At 37.3% G+C, this 18,007-nt stretch overlaps 1 protein-coding gene across 1 annotated transcript; it reads left to right on the top strand.

Moving 5' to 3' along the window:
- Positions 1 to 11,169: 11,169 nt before the first annotated feature.
- Positions 11,170 to 17,276, top strand: LRRC8B (leucine rich repeat containing 8 VRAC subunit B). The gene is made up of 4 exons (XM_009900346.2): positions 11,170 to 11,224; positions 12,538 to 12,637; positions 13,310 to 15,462; positions 16,373 to 17,276. The coding sequence occupies exons 3-4, from the start codon at positions 13,336 to 13,338 to the stop codon at positions 16,643 to 16,645; spliced, it is 2,400 nt and encodes a 799-aa protein (XP_009898648.2). The 5' UTR covers positions 11,170 to 11,224; positions 12,538 to 12,637; positions 13,310 to 13,335; the 3' UTR covers positions 16,646 to 17,276.
- The last annotated feature ends 731 nt before the right edge of the window (positions 17,277 to 18,007 follow it).

Genomic DNA, 18,007 nt, shown 5'->3' with positions numbered 1-18,007 from the left:
TAAATACTAACTTTTTGATGACAGTAACTTAGTCAGGAAAGCAGCAAAACATTGCTTAATTGAAGAGAGAAGGGGTATGTCAGTACTCAAGTGCTTTACTGCATTGGAGTTGTTAGAAGTAGTGTCTGTTTTGTTTCAGCGTATTCAGTTTCGTACAAATATGGGACTGGAGGTTTTTTACTTCAAAGTTCTTAATTGATTCAGATAGTAAAACCTAGAGTCTTGTTTTTGCAGTTATTAAACTTGGCTTCAAATCAAAAAGTGTTTTTCTTACAGTACTGATAGCTGAAAAAAACAGTTGTTAGGTCTCCTCAGACGACCTACTCAAAGGAAATTTTATGCCCCCTAAGACTATTGCACAATATACAAGACTTGATGGAAGTATGAGCATGGACATAGGTGCCAAGCTAACTTTGTTCAGGAAACAAATCAGGATTACTGCAAGTTTACTGTATTGCTCAAGTTTGATCACTTGTACATGGTTCTGAAACTTAGCGTACTTCTAGGAGATATTTCTGATAAGCAATAGCATTGCTTTTAGCTCTTGTGATCCTGTGCATATGTGTAACTCTCAGCAACAAAGTTGTTTAGGTATTACTATGGCATTTAACAGTATGTGCAATATGAAATATGTCCTTCAGTCCTTTAATTTCATTAAAAGATGATGTAGCTGTTGAATTTCTTCAATAAATATATAATGTAGAGTAATACAGAGAGGAATATATGTAAGAGATTGATGTGTCCATATGGACAGCATGCTCCCTGTCAGAGGATTAATAAAACCTATTCCAATTTGCAGAGTTTCACAAGTTTTGTGTGGATTTGGGTTTTGTTTCTGGTTTTGGTTGGTTGTTTGCGGGGGGGAGAATGTTTTTTTTTGTGGTTGGTTTGGTTTTTTTTACTTTAGAATGGGGAGATTCTTTCAAAAGAAAACACCGTGGGTCTCGAGAGTCCACATACAAAAAGAGTGCTTGAGTTTGGACCAGATGTAAATTGGAAACTTGTATAGTTTCATTAGTTTATTTTTGATGTTTAGACTGAACATCTAGAATCAAGTGTTCCAACTTGCCAGCCTGGCTTCCAAGATTGTCTTTCTTCTTGAACAAGATGAAAAGCTGCTGCTTCTGTGAAGAGATACAAGTCTGCTGTAAATATGAACCGACTTTCCAATGTCAGAACTAATAGAGTTAAATCAGATGTGTTTCTGCATTACTGCCCTGTTGTAACTTCCTAGATGCAGTTGAATACTTGTCTGTGGAAGTAATAATATTCCCTTTGGAAAGTTCATGAAACTTAGGCAGCATCAGGAAAACTTAAACCCAAACCATGGGGGTTTGACTATTCTTCAACCTTATAGCTACATTTGTGTGTTAATAATTATCTTGCAGAGATAAAATGTATTTATATTTTTGTGATTTGTGGCCTCACTTGACATTTCCGTTTATTCTCAATATCTGTTAACCTGATAGGACACTGCTTGGTCTTGGTAGTCTATAAATATTGAAAAAACATCAGTTTCCTTTTTAGACTTACTGAAATTTTAATTTATTGTACTAGACAACTGTTCATGTTTTTAAAAATCCAAACTATTCTAGTTAGAGTAAGGAGTATAACTACAAATTGATATATCTGAGATGAGGCAACTGTGATAACTGAACACTGTTAGGAAAAGCAATGTGTGCTTCCTGCTCTCAAAACCTAAGAGAATCTGCAGTACAATCCAGAATAGCTTGATTACTTAATAAGTGGTGTTATTACTATATAACATCCCTCCTTTAAATACTTAGGAATAGAAGAAGCATTTCCATAATTTTGCAGTTGAGGAATTTGACAGAGAGAAATAAAATTAGTTGCATAGTTAGTCATCTGTCAGAGGTAAGCATCACTAGTAGCTAGGGTTGGATTACGATTATTGTATTGGAAAGCAGTGTTTGAGCTGGGAAAATACTGTAGAAAGGAGGTACTGAATAGCTAAAACCATTGTATTCCAGTACTCTGCTCTCGGCAAAACTAGCAGGACTTCCAAATAGCATCAAGAATGTTGTCCCCTTCCATCATCATCTGGGTTGATTGCTGTGGAATTCCTTATGGGACCTTTATTTATAAGTATCAAATAACAATATGAATGTGCTTCAGTTAATACATCAATACATATGGTATTACATTTTCGTATAATGAATTACACTAGTAGCTTACTATAGCAGCATGATATTGTGTGGGCTACAAAATTGGCTCAAATAGTTGTGTGACTTCTTAAGTAGGATTTGTTGTCCACTGCTATGACACAGCAGCACTCCTGGTACTTCAATTAATTCAGAGCTAGTTCAGGTTTGTGGATATACTTCAAGACTCCTCATTCTGAGAATATTTTCTGATTTCAGACTTGTTTCCATTGAGGTTACAGTAGTGGTTTTGGCTATTTCGGGGCTCTCTGGCCATTTGTGACTATTGCAAAATACACTGAGGGTGGAAGAGAATGCACAAACAACTGCCTTTTCCCCAGAAAAGAGGGGGGTTTGTTAAATAATCATAACTGTTATGCTGGTGGATTTCTTGCACCTCTGCTACTCTTGAAGACTGAAGTTAATAAACTGTAATATAATTAAAGTTGATCTGCTAGTAGAGAAATCTTGTAGTATTTTTGTGAATATTCTCCGGTGTTATCTTCCTGTGCTTTTCTTTCTGATGTCCTGAGCACTACAGCATGTTGTGATACAATGGATATTGTGAGTATCTGTCTGGCTTCTGGAAGCTAAGTGGATACAAATTCATTTTCTATTGTAGTACTTATCTCTATGCAGAATTAAATAGATACCATTGAGGCTTCCTTTGGAACGCTGGAGGATAGTGCTGATACCATTGTCTTAGGGTTATGTATTCCTATTTCTCAGCATGAGACAGAACCAAGAATGTGGTTACAAGAATAAAAAGGCATTATAAGTGAGTTTGAAAACCTTATTGTGCACTTGGAAGGTGTCTGACTCTGCATTAGCTTTGTTAGTACTGGCGTGAAGAACTTGATGTACTGTTGTGTGAGACGGTTCCTAGGAGAGTTACAAAAGGCACAGCATGCCACAGGTGTCATTCCCAGTCTAGACCTTTTGAGATTACTTCTGGTGTGATCTTCCTTGCTTAGGAAAGAATAGATGAAGAACCTAGGAGACTTTTCATACTCCATGCTCCAAACTTACTGTAAGATTTCTTTGAAACTTGGAAGACTGTCGCATTGATGTGTCTTCAGTGTTGCTGCATTGGTTTGGTGGACAGGGAAACAATGGAGTCCTGTTCTTTTAGGTATCATCTAGGAGTGTAATCTTTGCTGCTTCCCTGATAACTCTTGTGACACCTCATGACTGTAGGCATGCCCTGTTGTTACTCTGGTGAGAGCTGTCTCCTCCCACAGTGGTTTGAATAAGCATTAGCTGAGCACAGATGGACTATCTACTGTCCTGAGATGGCAGGTGCATTTCCTGTGCTGATCCATCCCTTCCTCTCCACTCCCACTATATTTGCGTTCCTATTTCTCATACTAGAAAGCTTAGTTCCTTTAGCCTATTTGAAGGGTCACCATTTGTCCAAGCATTGCTAGTCTTTCTGTTCTGGTTTTGCTTGCTTTCCTTAAATGTGATAATAAAGCTCTTTAGGCATCCAGATTAGGTTTGTATGTGGATGGTGTCCCTGTCTGCTACAAGTGTTTTCTTGGATGTTTGTAGAGGACAGCCTTTGCTGCTTTTAGGACTTCATTGGTGGCAAATTCCACCTACAAAGGTCCAGGTAGGGTTTTCCCCTCTCTTCTTTTGGTTGCTTTCAATGACTCAAGTTTGGGGGGGGGAGGCGGGACCCAACCCACCCTGTTTGCACACTTTAAGTTATATATATATGTTCCTATTTCTGCAGTCCCTGCAAGTGTTAAATCTTATTTTTATCTAGTCTGCTTTTTCTGTGTTCAGCATGGCCTTTGAACTGTCTTCTCTTCTGTAGATTGCTTGTAATTTCTGTGAAGTTCCCAGCTTTGTCTTAGCTGATGCAATTTGGAATCACTCTGGAAATGTTCTGTAAATTATATTTAACCTCTTACATTTGTTTAGAAAGCCATTTACATTATCAAAGAACTGTCTCTATTTGGTCTGACAAGCTCTGTTTAATTTTTACCTGTAACTTGAGCGCTAGATTTTTTTGAAAGGAAAAAAACAAATGGATTTGTATAGGGACTGATTTCTTTATATATGAAGGTGGCGATTGTATGTTTGTTGGGTCTGTGATAGCTTGAGCCACTCTGCTGTGATGTTGGTGAAACTGCAAGTATATTGACATAGGTAATATAGTCTAGTATCTCAATGCTCTCACAATCCTATTTCAAAAATCCAGTAGCATTTCATTTAAAAAAAAAAAGAGGTGCGTTTCCCAATGAGTACGTAAATGATGCATGCTTTGAATGTGCTTTGCTTCAAGTTACTGTAAAGAAAAGTCTCTTGTACTGCTTGGGTGGTGATTCTGCTTGTGTACCTGTCTCTCCTTTATGAGACTTAACATGAACTGACTTCCTGTTGTATTAAATTTGTGTATTTCATTATGGGCTATCTAATGCCAAGCTTAAAAAGACAGTTATTTTGGCTCTTAGAAATGTATGCATAATTTAGAAATAATAGAAATACGTGCCCCTCTCCTACTTCTAGTTAATACTGACATTTCTGTTTAATTGAAAGGGGTTTGGAGTAAAAAAAAAAGGGGGGGGAGGAGGAGACTGAAAGAAGAGTGTGTCTCTTGACATCATAACCTCTTCATGTGAATGAAAGATGATTAGACTGTATGGTGCCACGTAACAGATATTTTGGACCTGTTCCTTGTTTCTGTTTTCACATGCAAGAATTTCAGAAGTGATCTTCTGGAAGAAAATCTATGTGGTTTGTGTTTTGCACTAAGAGGTGCTGGTCCCTTTCATTGAGTAAGAAAGATTCTCAAACTCTGTACAGTGTAATTTGAAATGCTTTATATTAGATTTGACACTATGAAGAGAGAGAGTAGCATAGCTAATCATGCATCCCTTGCATCTTCTAAAGAAGCTGGGAACACAACTTGTGCAGTATCAAATGAGCTTTCAGTCCCTGTGCAGCACACTGCACAGACCCTTCCTGTAGAAACAGCTACCTTATTTTCAAGCTATTACAGAATTTTCTCACAAAACCCCCTCTGTGCATCATTTCTACTGTCAGCCAGGAGTGATGTTCGCAGGAGACCTTATAGCTGCGTTTCTTGATAAAGACAAGGACGTGCAAGTGGTGTTATCTCTGGTACCAAGTGGGAGCTGCCTGCAGACAGCCTCTGCTATGAGCTGACTAAATTTATCCTAAGACCAAGAGATCTGCACAGCACAGGCCTGGGCTCATTAACTAACTGGAGTGCATCACTAACACTTCAGTGTGCCATGGTCTTCCAATCAGAACTGCTGGAGTGTATATCATTCTTTTATTTTTAAAAAGCCTAATGGAACTCTTTCCAGTTATTTTTTCAGATCTGTTAATGTTTTGCTATGTTTCTTTAGGAATTGCCAAGCAGACTCACAACAGCAAAACTATTTTTCAGTAGATAATACCAATGTGGACTTCTAAAAGGAAATTACAAATAGAAGATTGCCAGAAGTGGAATAGGTGACATATACAACTGTATGAATAAATGTAAATTAATGGAGCAAATAATAATCTGCTTTCTAAATAGTGTTGGAGTTTCCAGTGAGAGTACAAATTAAATAAGTTAAATTATTAGTGCAACAAAATGTCTCTAAGTGAATTTTCTTTGCATTCTTTATGTAACCAAAGCACTCACTTCTAAACATATGCTTGCTTCAATATTTAGTGTAATCAATATTTTAGATGACATTATCTCTTCTGTTAACATATTTCTATTTGTAGTTAAAAATAATTAAAAGGATTGTGGTCTGGCAAAACTACAGCTTGCCTGCAGGTTTATCTTAATGTGTCCTCAAGGCAAGAGGAGACCACAGCACTATTACAGTTCTGTAGTTAGTCTCTTCCTCTGTCATACTTCTGTCATCACCTGATACAAGCTTAATTTGTATAATTAAAAAAAATATCTGAATTTGAAAATACTCCTGGGACACTAAAGCTATACAATGTATTGCTTACTAGAAATGTTAAGTTCCGATTCCTAGGCTGGATTCTGCTTGATCTGGTAGGGATCTTAGAAAGCACCCTGACTATGAATGAAGAGATGTCTGCCCAGAAGGTAGAGAGCTTGCTTTCAAAGACATCAGTCGTATTGATGCAATTATGTGCATAACAAAGTTGGTCTACCTTTTATTTGACTTTATTTTTTTACCAATAAATTGCTTCTGTGTTTAACTCTGAAACATACTTCTACAGAAACCTAGGTTTGTACCTAATGAGCAGGTTTTCTTAATTTTGTTTAGCAGTGGGTTTTGTGTAAACTACTTATCCACTGTCTATTTGTTCTTAAATTTGGGGTTAAAGTTAACCCTTCTGTGTCAGCTAGAATATGGTCCATAGCACCCTGAATTTAACTTGTGGAGAGGGCTGGAGAAAGTGCTTTTACTAGTAAAAATGTCTAAATGTACATTTTTATTTTAAATTATTCTCCAGGCTAGAGTAGTATGAAATAGAAAGCACCTTTAAGATATCTTTTAAATGCATACCTTATAATATGACTTCATCAGAGTTTAACCTTTAATTCAGTTCAAGTAACTTCAAACACTTGGGCAGAATTTATTGTTGTGAGCACGGGGCTTTACAGGTAATCTCATTTGCACCAGAACGCTTGATTCATTTCCCTAATGAGTGTTTGACCAGTGATACACTTTACTACCAAAGCTTAATTCTATACTAGCCTTCCTTGAGTAGAGAAAAGGCTTAATACTTGCATTTTGATGGCATTTAAGAAGTTAACATGGCTCAAAGACAACAGTACTCTTTCCTGGAGTGCTGCAGACAGATGGAAATGCATAATGTAGCATATCTAAGCCTGCACAGTAGGATGATTTCAAGAGTAAGTCTTGTGGTTGTGAAGCAAATTGAATTGGAGTAAATCTTCTTTTCAATTTAGATTAAACTGCAAGATAAAGTATTTCTCTTCCATGAAGTGTACCAGAGAAAGGAAATAATAGAACAAAGATGAGTATTCTGAGTTTAGGTGAAGCTGCTTTTAAGGTGGTTAGGGTTTTTTTCCATCTACTGCAGGGCCTCTGTGTTGTACCTAGGAATGTTTGAGCTGCTGGGTAGCTGAGGAGACTATTAAAAACCCTGTTGCCATGTTGTACTCTATTTTTCCAAGCTTGTTGAAATTATGGTAGTGGTAGAACTGGGTAGCAGGTGCTTAATTTTTGCATGACTTCTTACTAGTTTCTGTGCTGTGCAGTTGACTACGAAGTGGTAGCAATAAAAAATGTGAATGCAGCCCAACTTACTAAACTTGAAACTAAAAATACGTTCACAAATTATTTTTCCCAGAAATTATTGGACTGCATAGACTTACGTAATCAGCCTTCTTCAGAGAGCAAGGGCTGCTTCTTGCACAATGTAAGACTTACAACAGCAATAACTACGTCTTACGTTCTGCAGTACTGTCTTGAGAGTAGGAGTATTTAAGAAAGGCAAGGCCTCTTAGTTAATCCAGACACAAATGACTGAGGTTGCTTGGAAGGTTGATACAGAAAAATTTGTAGCAGTGCTGTTGTACTCTTGACAATCCTACACTTGGGGAATATGCTGGGTTTTGTAAAATGTGGGAATGTCTTCATGTTTACTTTACATACAAAAGGATAATCACTTAGACATGTTTAATTATCACCTGTGACCTTCACCAGAAGCAGCATGAAAGAGGCTTTCTCTAATCTTGTTTGTATGTTGTTCTGCATTCAGTGGAATACAAATCCAAAAATACATACCACATCTAAAAGATCCTACAACTCAATCTACATGTGCACACAAGTGGTCAAAGTTCATATTCTGAAAGACTGTATATCAAATGTAGTGTTTGAATTGAGTAGTCTATTATACTTGTCAGTAGGGAACTTAAAAAAATTAGGGGTGGTTATTTGAATGCATCTGCTAAGAAAATGAATTAAAGTATCATTCTTTAAGAAGTCAGACCTGGCTCAGAACTCTTGCAGTACCTGTCTTTTTGTTGTTTAGGGAGCACTTGGGAAAGGAAATGGCAGCTTTTAGTCAGAAAATGTGTTTTGATTTGAGTGCCTATGCGGGTACGGTTCATTACTTTTTTTTCCTTTGGGAATGTTCATGAGGGTTTTTTGGTTTTGTTCCCCCCCGCCGTGAGACTCGGGCTGTGCATGGTACTAGGAATAGGAGAGTCCCAAAACTGCCTATTAAGGAAAATTCCTTGCATGTTTAGTTTATTATTGAACTTTCTTGCAATGTTTTGAATGCAAAATAAAGTCATACATCAACTAGTTAGAAACTAAGTTGGTACCATAATTCAGGAATCACTTTTAACAGAAAATTGATGAAAAGCACATTGACTTAGCACTTCCTTGTCTCAGTTGTGAAGCACATTATACTGTTGGAGTGACAGTGAGTCTAAAGAGATGGACTGCAAACTTGATGTCTGGCCTTCTCTGAGAAAAAAGGGGGGTAGAGCAAGATAAAGTGGCCACTGGAATAACTTGTCAATGTGTCATTTCGTTGTATAAACATCTTTATTGAAGTGTGTATGCTGAATGCATAAACAATCAATAAAAACATTGTAGCCTTAAAAATAAAGCCTCCTGTCAAGTATTGGCTTTTTGTAGCCCATTATCCTTTGAGGAGGACAAGCAAGGCATTTACCTTGGTGCAGAGCCATCCCTAACTAATTAGACCTAACATTATCTAAGCAGTCACCAAATGAGAGTAATGCAATGTGAAGTAACCTTTGGCAGCAGTTGGTGTGGGTGGGGATGTCTGTTCTTGTGCTTATAGATACTATTGTTTAAAATAACGGTCTTTTATTCATAGTTTGGATATCTTTTTTTATTGATGAAATCTGCAAGTCTTGAAGTAGCTAAAAGTTGCCTATGTATTACTGATTGGTTTTTTATTTTTCTGGCCTGGGATAGCTCTCCTGAAGTCATTGCTTAGCCTGGGGCTAAACTTCTGTGTCTCATCTTCTAAGAGAGATTGCCAATTGAATTAGGGCACTTTGAAAAGCTTTTAGGGCTTTGATTTGAGTTGAAAGCTGCTGGAGATGAGATTTATCAAACCCATTACAGTTCACCATTATTCCATTTGATTAGTGGCTGTTGGCATACAGATACGATTTGAAAGAAAACTGACCTTAGCAAAATTATTAATAATTCACGTGTTTATATTTCACTGGTGTATACTGTGTACTTCTGATAGGAAACTTTATTCATTACAATTCTGTGTATATGAAATTACATGTGTCATTGGAAGGTTTCAAAAAGTGGCTGTGAGCAAGAGCAGAGTTAAATACTTAATGTTGACGTTTGCTTTCTGCTAGAAAGTATTTTAAAACTGCAACTTTTTTTCCCAAGATATGTGGTAGGGACTATTATCTTTCAAGTTCAAGGTAGGGAGATGACAAAGTAGGCATTTGATAGAAACAGGCCTTACAAAATGTCATAGGTTAGTCTCACTTTGAGTTCTCAGTCTGTATAAAAGCCCCCCACTTTTTGTTTGAGCATCAAATATACCAATTTGTTTTCAATAGAATTGGCTGAAAACACTTTTTTCCTTTTTGTAACTTCTAGAGAACAAAATGAACAGTGTAAATTGTTTGGTTGTGAGTTCTTCCTCTTATACTCAGCAAGACCTTTGTTTATTCACCAAAACAGGTGTTACCAGGAGAGTGGTGGTGTTTGTACACAAGCACAAAGTACATGGGTGGGGTCTGAAATTGTGTTACTTGTAACTTTCTCTAAGTGTGAGAAATTGTAATATTTGGCTTTCGCAAGGGCAATTGCTGGGGACCGTGGGATTCAATCTTTGGGCTGATTGGTTGGTCGTAGTCTGTGTTGTGTGGGATGTGTATTGGGAGAGAAGACTGGCCGGGTCAAAAGTGCAAGTTTGTCCCAGCCCTGATGGAGAGGGGTGGGAGCGTGCTTAGGAAATGTAGAGGGATTTGTGGAGGTAATGTATGTTTGATGTCTATATAAACTCAACTCGTGCTGTTATGGCATGCCTCTAGCTAATCTGCTATGCGCCCAGTGCTGTTTTGCCTTTATTTTTTAATAAACTGGCTGTATTTAAAATTTAGCAGTGAGCTCATTTCTCACATAAGCATTACAAGAAGAGATTTTATGTAACTGTTATATATGTCCCTGATGAGTTTGACACGTTTGTCAAAGAATTGCATCCATCCTCATGCTAGTTAGACTTTTCTCACTAAACTCTCAGCTAGTTCAGTAATATTTTTAACTTTTCAAATTTTTTGCTTTATTAATAATATGCTTTTTATAGCTTTTGCTCTTACTCTGAATCTTTCAACCTTTATCTCATAGTATGTCCTTTACAATTTTATCGGGGGTCTCAAGTCTTTAAGCTTTATAACAAAGCTCAAATGAGAGTAAGTGACTGGTTTTCATTCTAAGGGGGGGGGGGGAAATCTTTTGATTTTTTTTTTTTTTTTTTTTCTGTCTGCATTGAGATTAAGCATGTTTGGCCTGAGCTGAGACATGATCCAGATAGTCTTTGCAGAATTAAGGCCTTCATTTGGATGGATTTAGTATCTTCTTTGTGTGTGTGTGCTTTGACACTTACAACGTTATATTAAACCCCCAAGGAATTATACCAAAAATCTAATTTTAAAGGTATTTAGAGTTGTGGGTTTTTTTTGCAACTTGAGCTACAGTAATGGAAAAAGCCACTAATTTTTAGCTATGGTTAGAGCATCTCAGCTGCAGGACTTGTAATTTTACATACATACAAAACTGTTGACCTTAAATAGCTTTTAATACTTAGAAAGGAGACAATGACAAGGGCAATTACTTTATCTCTACTTTGGGAAATGGAGCTTTCAGATAGTGACCAAGTAAATAATTTGGAGGTGCTGTGTACAAGATCTAGTTAGATCTTTTGCCCATTAAATGTTGGATCTTTTAAACCCTGTTGTTGAAGCAGTAATGTACTGTTCTAATACAGTTGAGTCCAAATATTTCATGATCTGATGAGTTTTTCTCTCCAGGACTGTACTGTAACCATCCTGCCCTTCAGCTGCTTTCCCTTGAGTGGGCCTGGTAAGTTTCAACATTCTATTAAAAGTAGTTTTATCAATGCTAGAAAGGTTAACTTATTTTCAGCCATTCTTCTCCATTCAGTTGTGAATTTGGAATAAGAAAAAGCTTCTGCCTTAAGTTCAGCTATTGTTTGTCTTTCCATAATATGTTGTCAGCTCTGTTTGGAACTGAAATATCTTGTACCAATATATTATGAATATGAGCTGACAGTGTGCCCAGGTGGCCAAGGCCTTTAGGGTCCTGGCTTGTGTCAGAAATAGTGCAGCCAACAGGAATAGGGAAATAATTGTCTCACTCTACTTGGTACTGGTGAGATTGCGTCAAGTACTGTGTTTAGTTTTGGGCCCCTCAGTACAAGAGACTAAGGTACTGGGCATGTCCACAGGACAGTGACGAAGCAGGTGAAGGGTCTAGAACACACATCTGATGAGTGGCTGAGGGAAAGGGTTGCATAGCCTGAAGAAATGGAGGCTGAGGGGAGACCTTATTGCTCTCTACAACTACCTGAAAGGAGGCTGTATTGAGGTGAGGGTTGGTCTCTTTTCCCAAGTAACAAGCAATAGAACAAGAGGAAACAGACTCAAGTTGCACCAGGGGAGGTTTATATTGGGGAAAAATTTCGTCACTGAAAGGGTTGTCAAACACTGGACCAGGCTCCTCAGGGAAGTGGAGTCACCATCCCATGAACTATTTGAAATATGTGTAGATGTGACACACAGGGACATGGTTTAGTGGTGGACGTGGCTGTGCTAGGTTAATGGTTGGACTTGATCTTAAAGGTCCCTTCTAACCTAAATGATTCTTTAAATAAGAAAACAAGCAGAACAGCACCATTGCTTCATACCTGTACTGCTTACAAACTTTATGCTCTTGTTTCTCCCCATGTGTGGCATTGCCATTGACACTGGACAGTTACCATTTGTAACGCAAAATGTAAAATTTGGGCCTCCATCTTTTACAAACTTGCCTTTCTGCCAAACTTTGGTGTATCAGAATTGTGACTAACTTCTACTTCTTGAAGTCTTGCATGTTTTATATTTTATTTTCACATCATTATTCAATTTAAAAAAATACATAATTACCTCTCAGTTGAAATAGGGCTAGCTGCAAGTGGTCTTCTGTTCATGTCAAACTCTGACTTCACATTCTATATGATCGTGTCCAAGTATGTTCTCTTCCATTTTACGTAGCTGTAGTAATGCAGAGCTTAACGGATCCTGATGCCTGCCATAAGGCAGCAGTCCTAATGAGAGCTGAAATGTTTGCTCTTCAGACTAAACCATTAAAATATGTTCCATTGTTTTTTCATCTAGAATGAAGACAAATGTGAAGATGGCATGTCCAAGGAATTTTAAAAGGTGTAGACCTCCTGACTGACCAGAGCCGTGTATTTTATTCTCTTTAATTAGTAAAGTAAGTATGAATTAAACTTGTGCTGCTGGGGAGGGTGTGTGGCATTTTTGTGTGTATGACAACACTGGACAACAAGTTGTTAGCTCAATTTTTCTTGTCAATATATTTAATTCTCTTGATGGCAGAAGATGGGGAATTGTATATCAGCACATGTAAGGTAAAACTGCTCTTCTGAGAGATTTTGTGTATTCTTTATTATTGGGTAGCATGAATCTATCTAGTGGAAAACTCTAAATTGCAAGTGTCATCGTGTTAACATATTACTCTGATTTTGGGAATTCTTTGTAAATGAGAAATCACTTTTGTTACATAAGTTTAGGACAGTGGTGGGAAACTACTGTAATATATGAAACAGTTATTTAACTTATACCTGTTGCTTCTACTTCAACAGTACCCAAATGTTTCCTCAAAATCTGTTTTCTCCTGTTCACTGTGGCTAGTGTCATTCTTCATTGACATTTTGGAATGCAAGTAACTTTTCTTAAATAAGCTGATGGTTAGGTTTAAGTGCCAGGATTTCTTGGATCTTTTTACTATGCTCTGGATGCTAGTCCAAATGTCATATATATTTAAAACTGTGTAAACAGTAATGAGCTTCAATTGTTTTAATGGCAAGATAAATTGTTTTTTAACATGTCTCTAAGGATGTCTTTTTCTTTTTTCCTCTACCAGCTGCTGTTCTCTCACAGGTGAAAGTCATGATCACGCTAACAGAACTCAAATACTTAGCAGATGCCCAGTCATCCTACCACATACTAAAACCATGGTGGGATGTCTTCTGGTATTACCTCACCATGATAATGCTGCTAGTTGCTGTGCTCGCTGGGGCTCTCCAGCTTACTCAAACCAGAGTTTTGTGTTGTCTTCCTTGCAAGCTAGAATTTGACAATCATTGTGCCGTGCCTTGGGATTTAGTTAAAGCCAACCTTAACATGTCTGCTAGCTCTCCAGCACAGATAATCATCCCGCTTAAAATCCAGAACGATCTCCACCGGCAGCAGTATTCCTATATCGATGCAGTATGTTATGAGAGACAGCTTCACTGGTTTGCCAAATTTTTTCCATACCTAGTGCTTCTGCATACCTTCATTTTTGCAGCTTGCAGTAATTTCTGGCTGTACTATCCGAGTACAAGTTCCAGACTTGAGCACTTTGTAGCCATTCTGCAGAAGTGTTTCGATTCTCCATGGACAACACGTGCCCTCTCAGAAACAGTTGCTGAGCAGTCTGTGAGGAAGTTGCCAATAGCCAAATCAAAAGCATCACCTGGGAGTTCAGTAGATATAGGGGCCAGCAGACAGTCCCTGCCATATTCACAGCCTGGCTTGGAAACAACTGGAAGAGAAAATTCCTCAAGTGTTCTTGACAAAAAAGAAGGGGAACAAGCTAAAGCTATATTTGAAAAAGTGAAGAAATTCAGAGTACACGTTGAAGAGAAGGATGTCATATATAGAGTGTATATGAAACAGATCATAGTGAAAGTCATTGTATTTGTAATGATAATAACTTATGTTCCCTACTATTTATCATTTATTACACTTGAAATTGATTGTGTAGTCAATGTTCAAGCCTTTACAGGCTATAAAAGGTACCAGTGTGTTTATTCACTAGCAGAAATTTTCAAAGTTTTGGCTTCATTTTATGTTGTTTTAGTGATCTTCTATGGCTTAACTTGCACTTACAGTTTGTGGTGGATGTTAAGAAGTTCACTTAAGCAATATTCTTTTGAGAAATTGAGAGAGAAAAGTAATTACAGTGATATACCTGATGTAAAGAATGACTTTGCGTTTATTCTCCATTTGGCAGATCAGTATGATCCTCTTTATTCCCAACGATTCTCAATATTCCTGTCTGACTTGAGTGAAAACAAACTGAAACAGATAAATCTTAACAATGAATGGTCAGTGGAAAAACTGAAAAATAAACTAGTAAGAAATTCCCAAGACAAGATTGAACTTCACCTTTTCATGTTAAATGGTCTTCCAGACAGTGTCTTCGAACTGACAGAAATAGAAGTCCTAAGCCTGGAACTTATTCCTGAAGCCAAACTTCCTTCAACTGTGACCCAGCTGGTCAATCTCAAAGAACTCAATGTTTATCATTCCTCACTAACTATGGATTATCCAGCAGTCAGCTTTCTAGAAGAAAATCTGAAAACATTGCGCCTGAAGTCCAGCGAGATGGGAAGAATTCCCTTTTGGGTATTTCATCTAAAAAACCTACAAGAATTGTGCTTAACAGGATATTTTATGCTAGATCATCACAACTCCATATACAGTGAAAGCTTTCAGGGGCTAAAAAATTTGAGATCAATTCACTTGAAAAACAACCTTTCCCGTATACCTCAAGTGGTTACAGATCTTCTGCCCTCTTTGCAACACTTGTCTATCAACAACGAGGGAAATAAACTGATTGTGCTGAACAATCTGAAGAAGCTGGTAAACCTGAGAACCTTGGAATTAATCTGCTGTGATTTAGAGCGCATTCCCCATTCAATTTTTACCCTAAACAATTTGCATGAAATTGACTTAAAAGAAAATAATCTCAGAACAGTGGAAGAAATAATTAGCTTTCAACATCTTAAGAATCTTTCTTGCTTAAAACTGTGGCACAATAGTATTTCATATATCCCTGTGCAGATCGGTGCATTATCAAACCTGGAACAGTTGTATCTAAATTATAATAATATTAAGAATGTTCCATTGCAGCTATTTCTTTGTAGAAAATTACACTATTTGGATCTTAGCTATAATAAGCTAACCTCCATCCCTGAAGAAATCGGCTATCTGACCAATCTGCAGTATTTGGCTTTGACAAAAAACCACGTAAGTACAACTTTTGACTTGCTGCTTCTGAAAAGAAAACATGGGAACAAAAAACCAGAACCAAACAAATGCTGCCTTTTTACTTATGCTTTCTTCTGGAACAGCTTCTGGTTCAAAATGCTTGTGCAGTGTTCATGATTCAAGTGAACATGGTAGAGCTGAAATAAAGGGGTGGTGTTTGTGTAATTACTGCAACTTACATATTCAAAGCTTGTGTAGCTGTCTTGGTCTGCAGCAGCAGGTGAGGAAGGCTGCAGAAAGGTATCTTCTCTTTCTCTGCAGCTGTCTGTTGTATGTAGTGCTTAATGGAAGTGAAAAGTGGCAAATTTTTAACTGAATATGTCAACTTGAAAGCTGTAATGTTTCAACACCTGGTTGATAGCTGGTAACTTCAGCAGCAGTGCTAAACTGTCAGGCTCATTAGTGTGAGATCCAGGCTTGTGACATAAGACTCCTTTTGAGGTTTGTAATTGTTTTTATTGGTGAGGTTAAGTTTGGATTCAATGCCAGTAGTGAGAACCAGAACTGAGTTACTCCTGTGCTGCACAGATAACTGCCTATACAGCTTTTGAAATGCAGGAATTGCTGATGTCTCTCCACAGTCTGTCTGTTCTTCATTAAGTGATTCTTAGGAGTAGCTTATTTAGGTCCTCTACCTGCACACCTTTGGATGCACTTCTGTGCTCCCTCCACCATACTTATCCCTTGACTTCTGCCAGTGGTTAAGAATCTTCATAACAAAGCCAGTATATAAAGAGATTGTAATGTTCTCAAGCATTTTACCACACGGTAGAAGCATTGCAATCTTAATTCTCCATATCTTTCCACAAATAAAACCAGGAAACATGAAAATATGTAGCTGCATATAGGCTAACAGCTTCTAATGTACCTTTTCTTTTTTTCCCCCTAGATTGAAACGCTGCCTGATGGATTATTTCAGTGCAAAAAGCTGCAATTTCTTCTTCTGGGAAACAACAGTTTGATGAATTTGTCCCCTGGTGTGGGTCAGCTACTGAATCTTGTTCAGTTAGAGCTCATTGGAAACTATCTTGAATCACTTCCTGCTGAACTGGAAGAATGTCAGTTCTTAAAGCGGAATAGTCTCATTGTAGAAGAAAGGCTGTTAAAAACGCTGCCACCTCGTGTAAGAGAGCGTTTGCAGACGTGCTCAGATAAGTGCTAAGTTTAAAAACAAAACTGCATTCTTGCATTCTAAAAGCCTTTTGCTTAACATCTCTCTAAAGATCTGTATAGGTAGAGAAGAGGAGGAGAGATAAGTTTACAAATCGGTCTTCAATGCATTGAACAGTGTTGATTCTATTGGAACAGAGAAATCGAGATTTTAACAAAAATGCAGCCTTTAAAAGTTAGTCATATATTTGAAAAACCTGAAATACTGTTGCTGGAGTTCTACTGATGGAAATAATGCAGCTAAATGTTTCTGATAATACTGAAATGGAAGTGTTGATTTGCTATAATGACAGTGTATATACTTTTTTTCCATGGGAATTTTGTCTGTTGATAATGATAATTGTAAACAGTTTCTTTTCCACCTGTATGAGGTCTAAGAACTGTCTGAAATTGGTTTTTAACTAGGAACTCTTCACTAACTTAGAATATGTTAAATTAAGATTTTAAAGTATTTGAGCAGTTCACTTGCATGGAATGTACCAACAGTAATTTTTTAACATACCTTAATTTTTAAAGCTTTTGACAAGTATTGAGCATTAATTCTATAATTGTGGAAGATGCCATTTGAATCTTGCTAATAAAACCCACAGGACAATAACACCTGAAACCAGTTTCAACATCTTGTCTTAAACATAGTAAATGCAAAATGAATTGTTGCCTAGAAATTGGAAGGGATCAGAAGAATCTGGAGTAATTTGTGCACATGTACTAGGCAACAAAACATTATAGTACTGATCTTCATAGATAATGATGGCAAACAGAACATGATATAGTTGCAAAGTTGTCTTCTGTATGTTGTGAGCATCCTAAGTGTTACTGTAGTACGTTGGTGTTTACCATTTTTGTAACTTGTCATTACTGACTGCCTCAGTGCTTCTCCACACCTAGTTACTGGATTTCAGTAGCTGGGAAGAGGATGAAGGAAGTTTGTATTAGATAAGGGCAGAAAGACACAGTTAAACCAAATAATCACACGGCTTATAAGTGCTTGGGAAGAGAAAACAAGAAGCATTAGAAGTTTTGCTTCTTCTAGGGAGGTAATAAATTCATTAATTAGAGTGGTGGAATGAGCTCTTACACCACCCTTTAATACTTGCAAAACTGGATGAAAATAAAATAGTTCCTGACTTCATTCTTCTGCTGTGTGCTGTTTTACTGTATTTGAGGTCTTAACATTCATGATGCTTATCATGTTCACTAAAAACAAGCTGTGCCTCTGGCCATGCTTTCAAAAAACACATTTGAGAACTTTTTGTATTATATTAAAGTTTTCAAAACAAATCTCAATTATGGATTAAACAGATGAGGTAAACTGTGCTGTTAATGACTTTGTGTTCAGCAAGTGTGCTAACTA

Source organism: Dryobates pubescens, chromosome 11 (genome assembly GCF_014839835.1).
Source record: "Dryobates pubescens isolate bDryPub1 chromosome 11, bDryPub1.pri, whole genome shotgun sequence".
Lineage (NCBI taxonomy): Eukaryota > Metazoa > Chordata > Aves > Piciformes > Picidae > Dryobates > Dryobates pubescens.
Note: the sequence above shows the minus strand (reverse complement) of the source record. Positions and strands in the feature narration are given on the sequence as shown.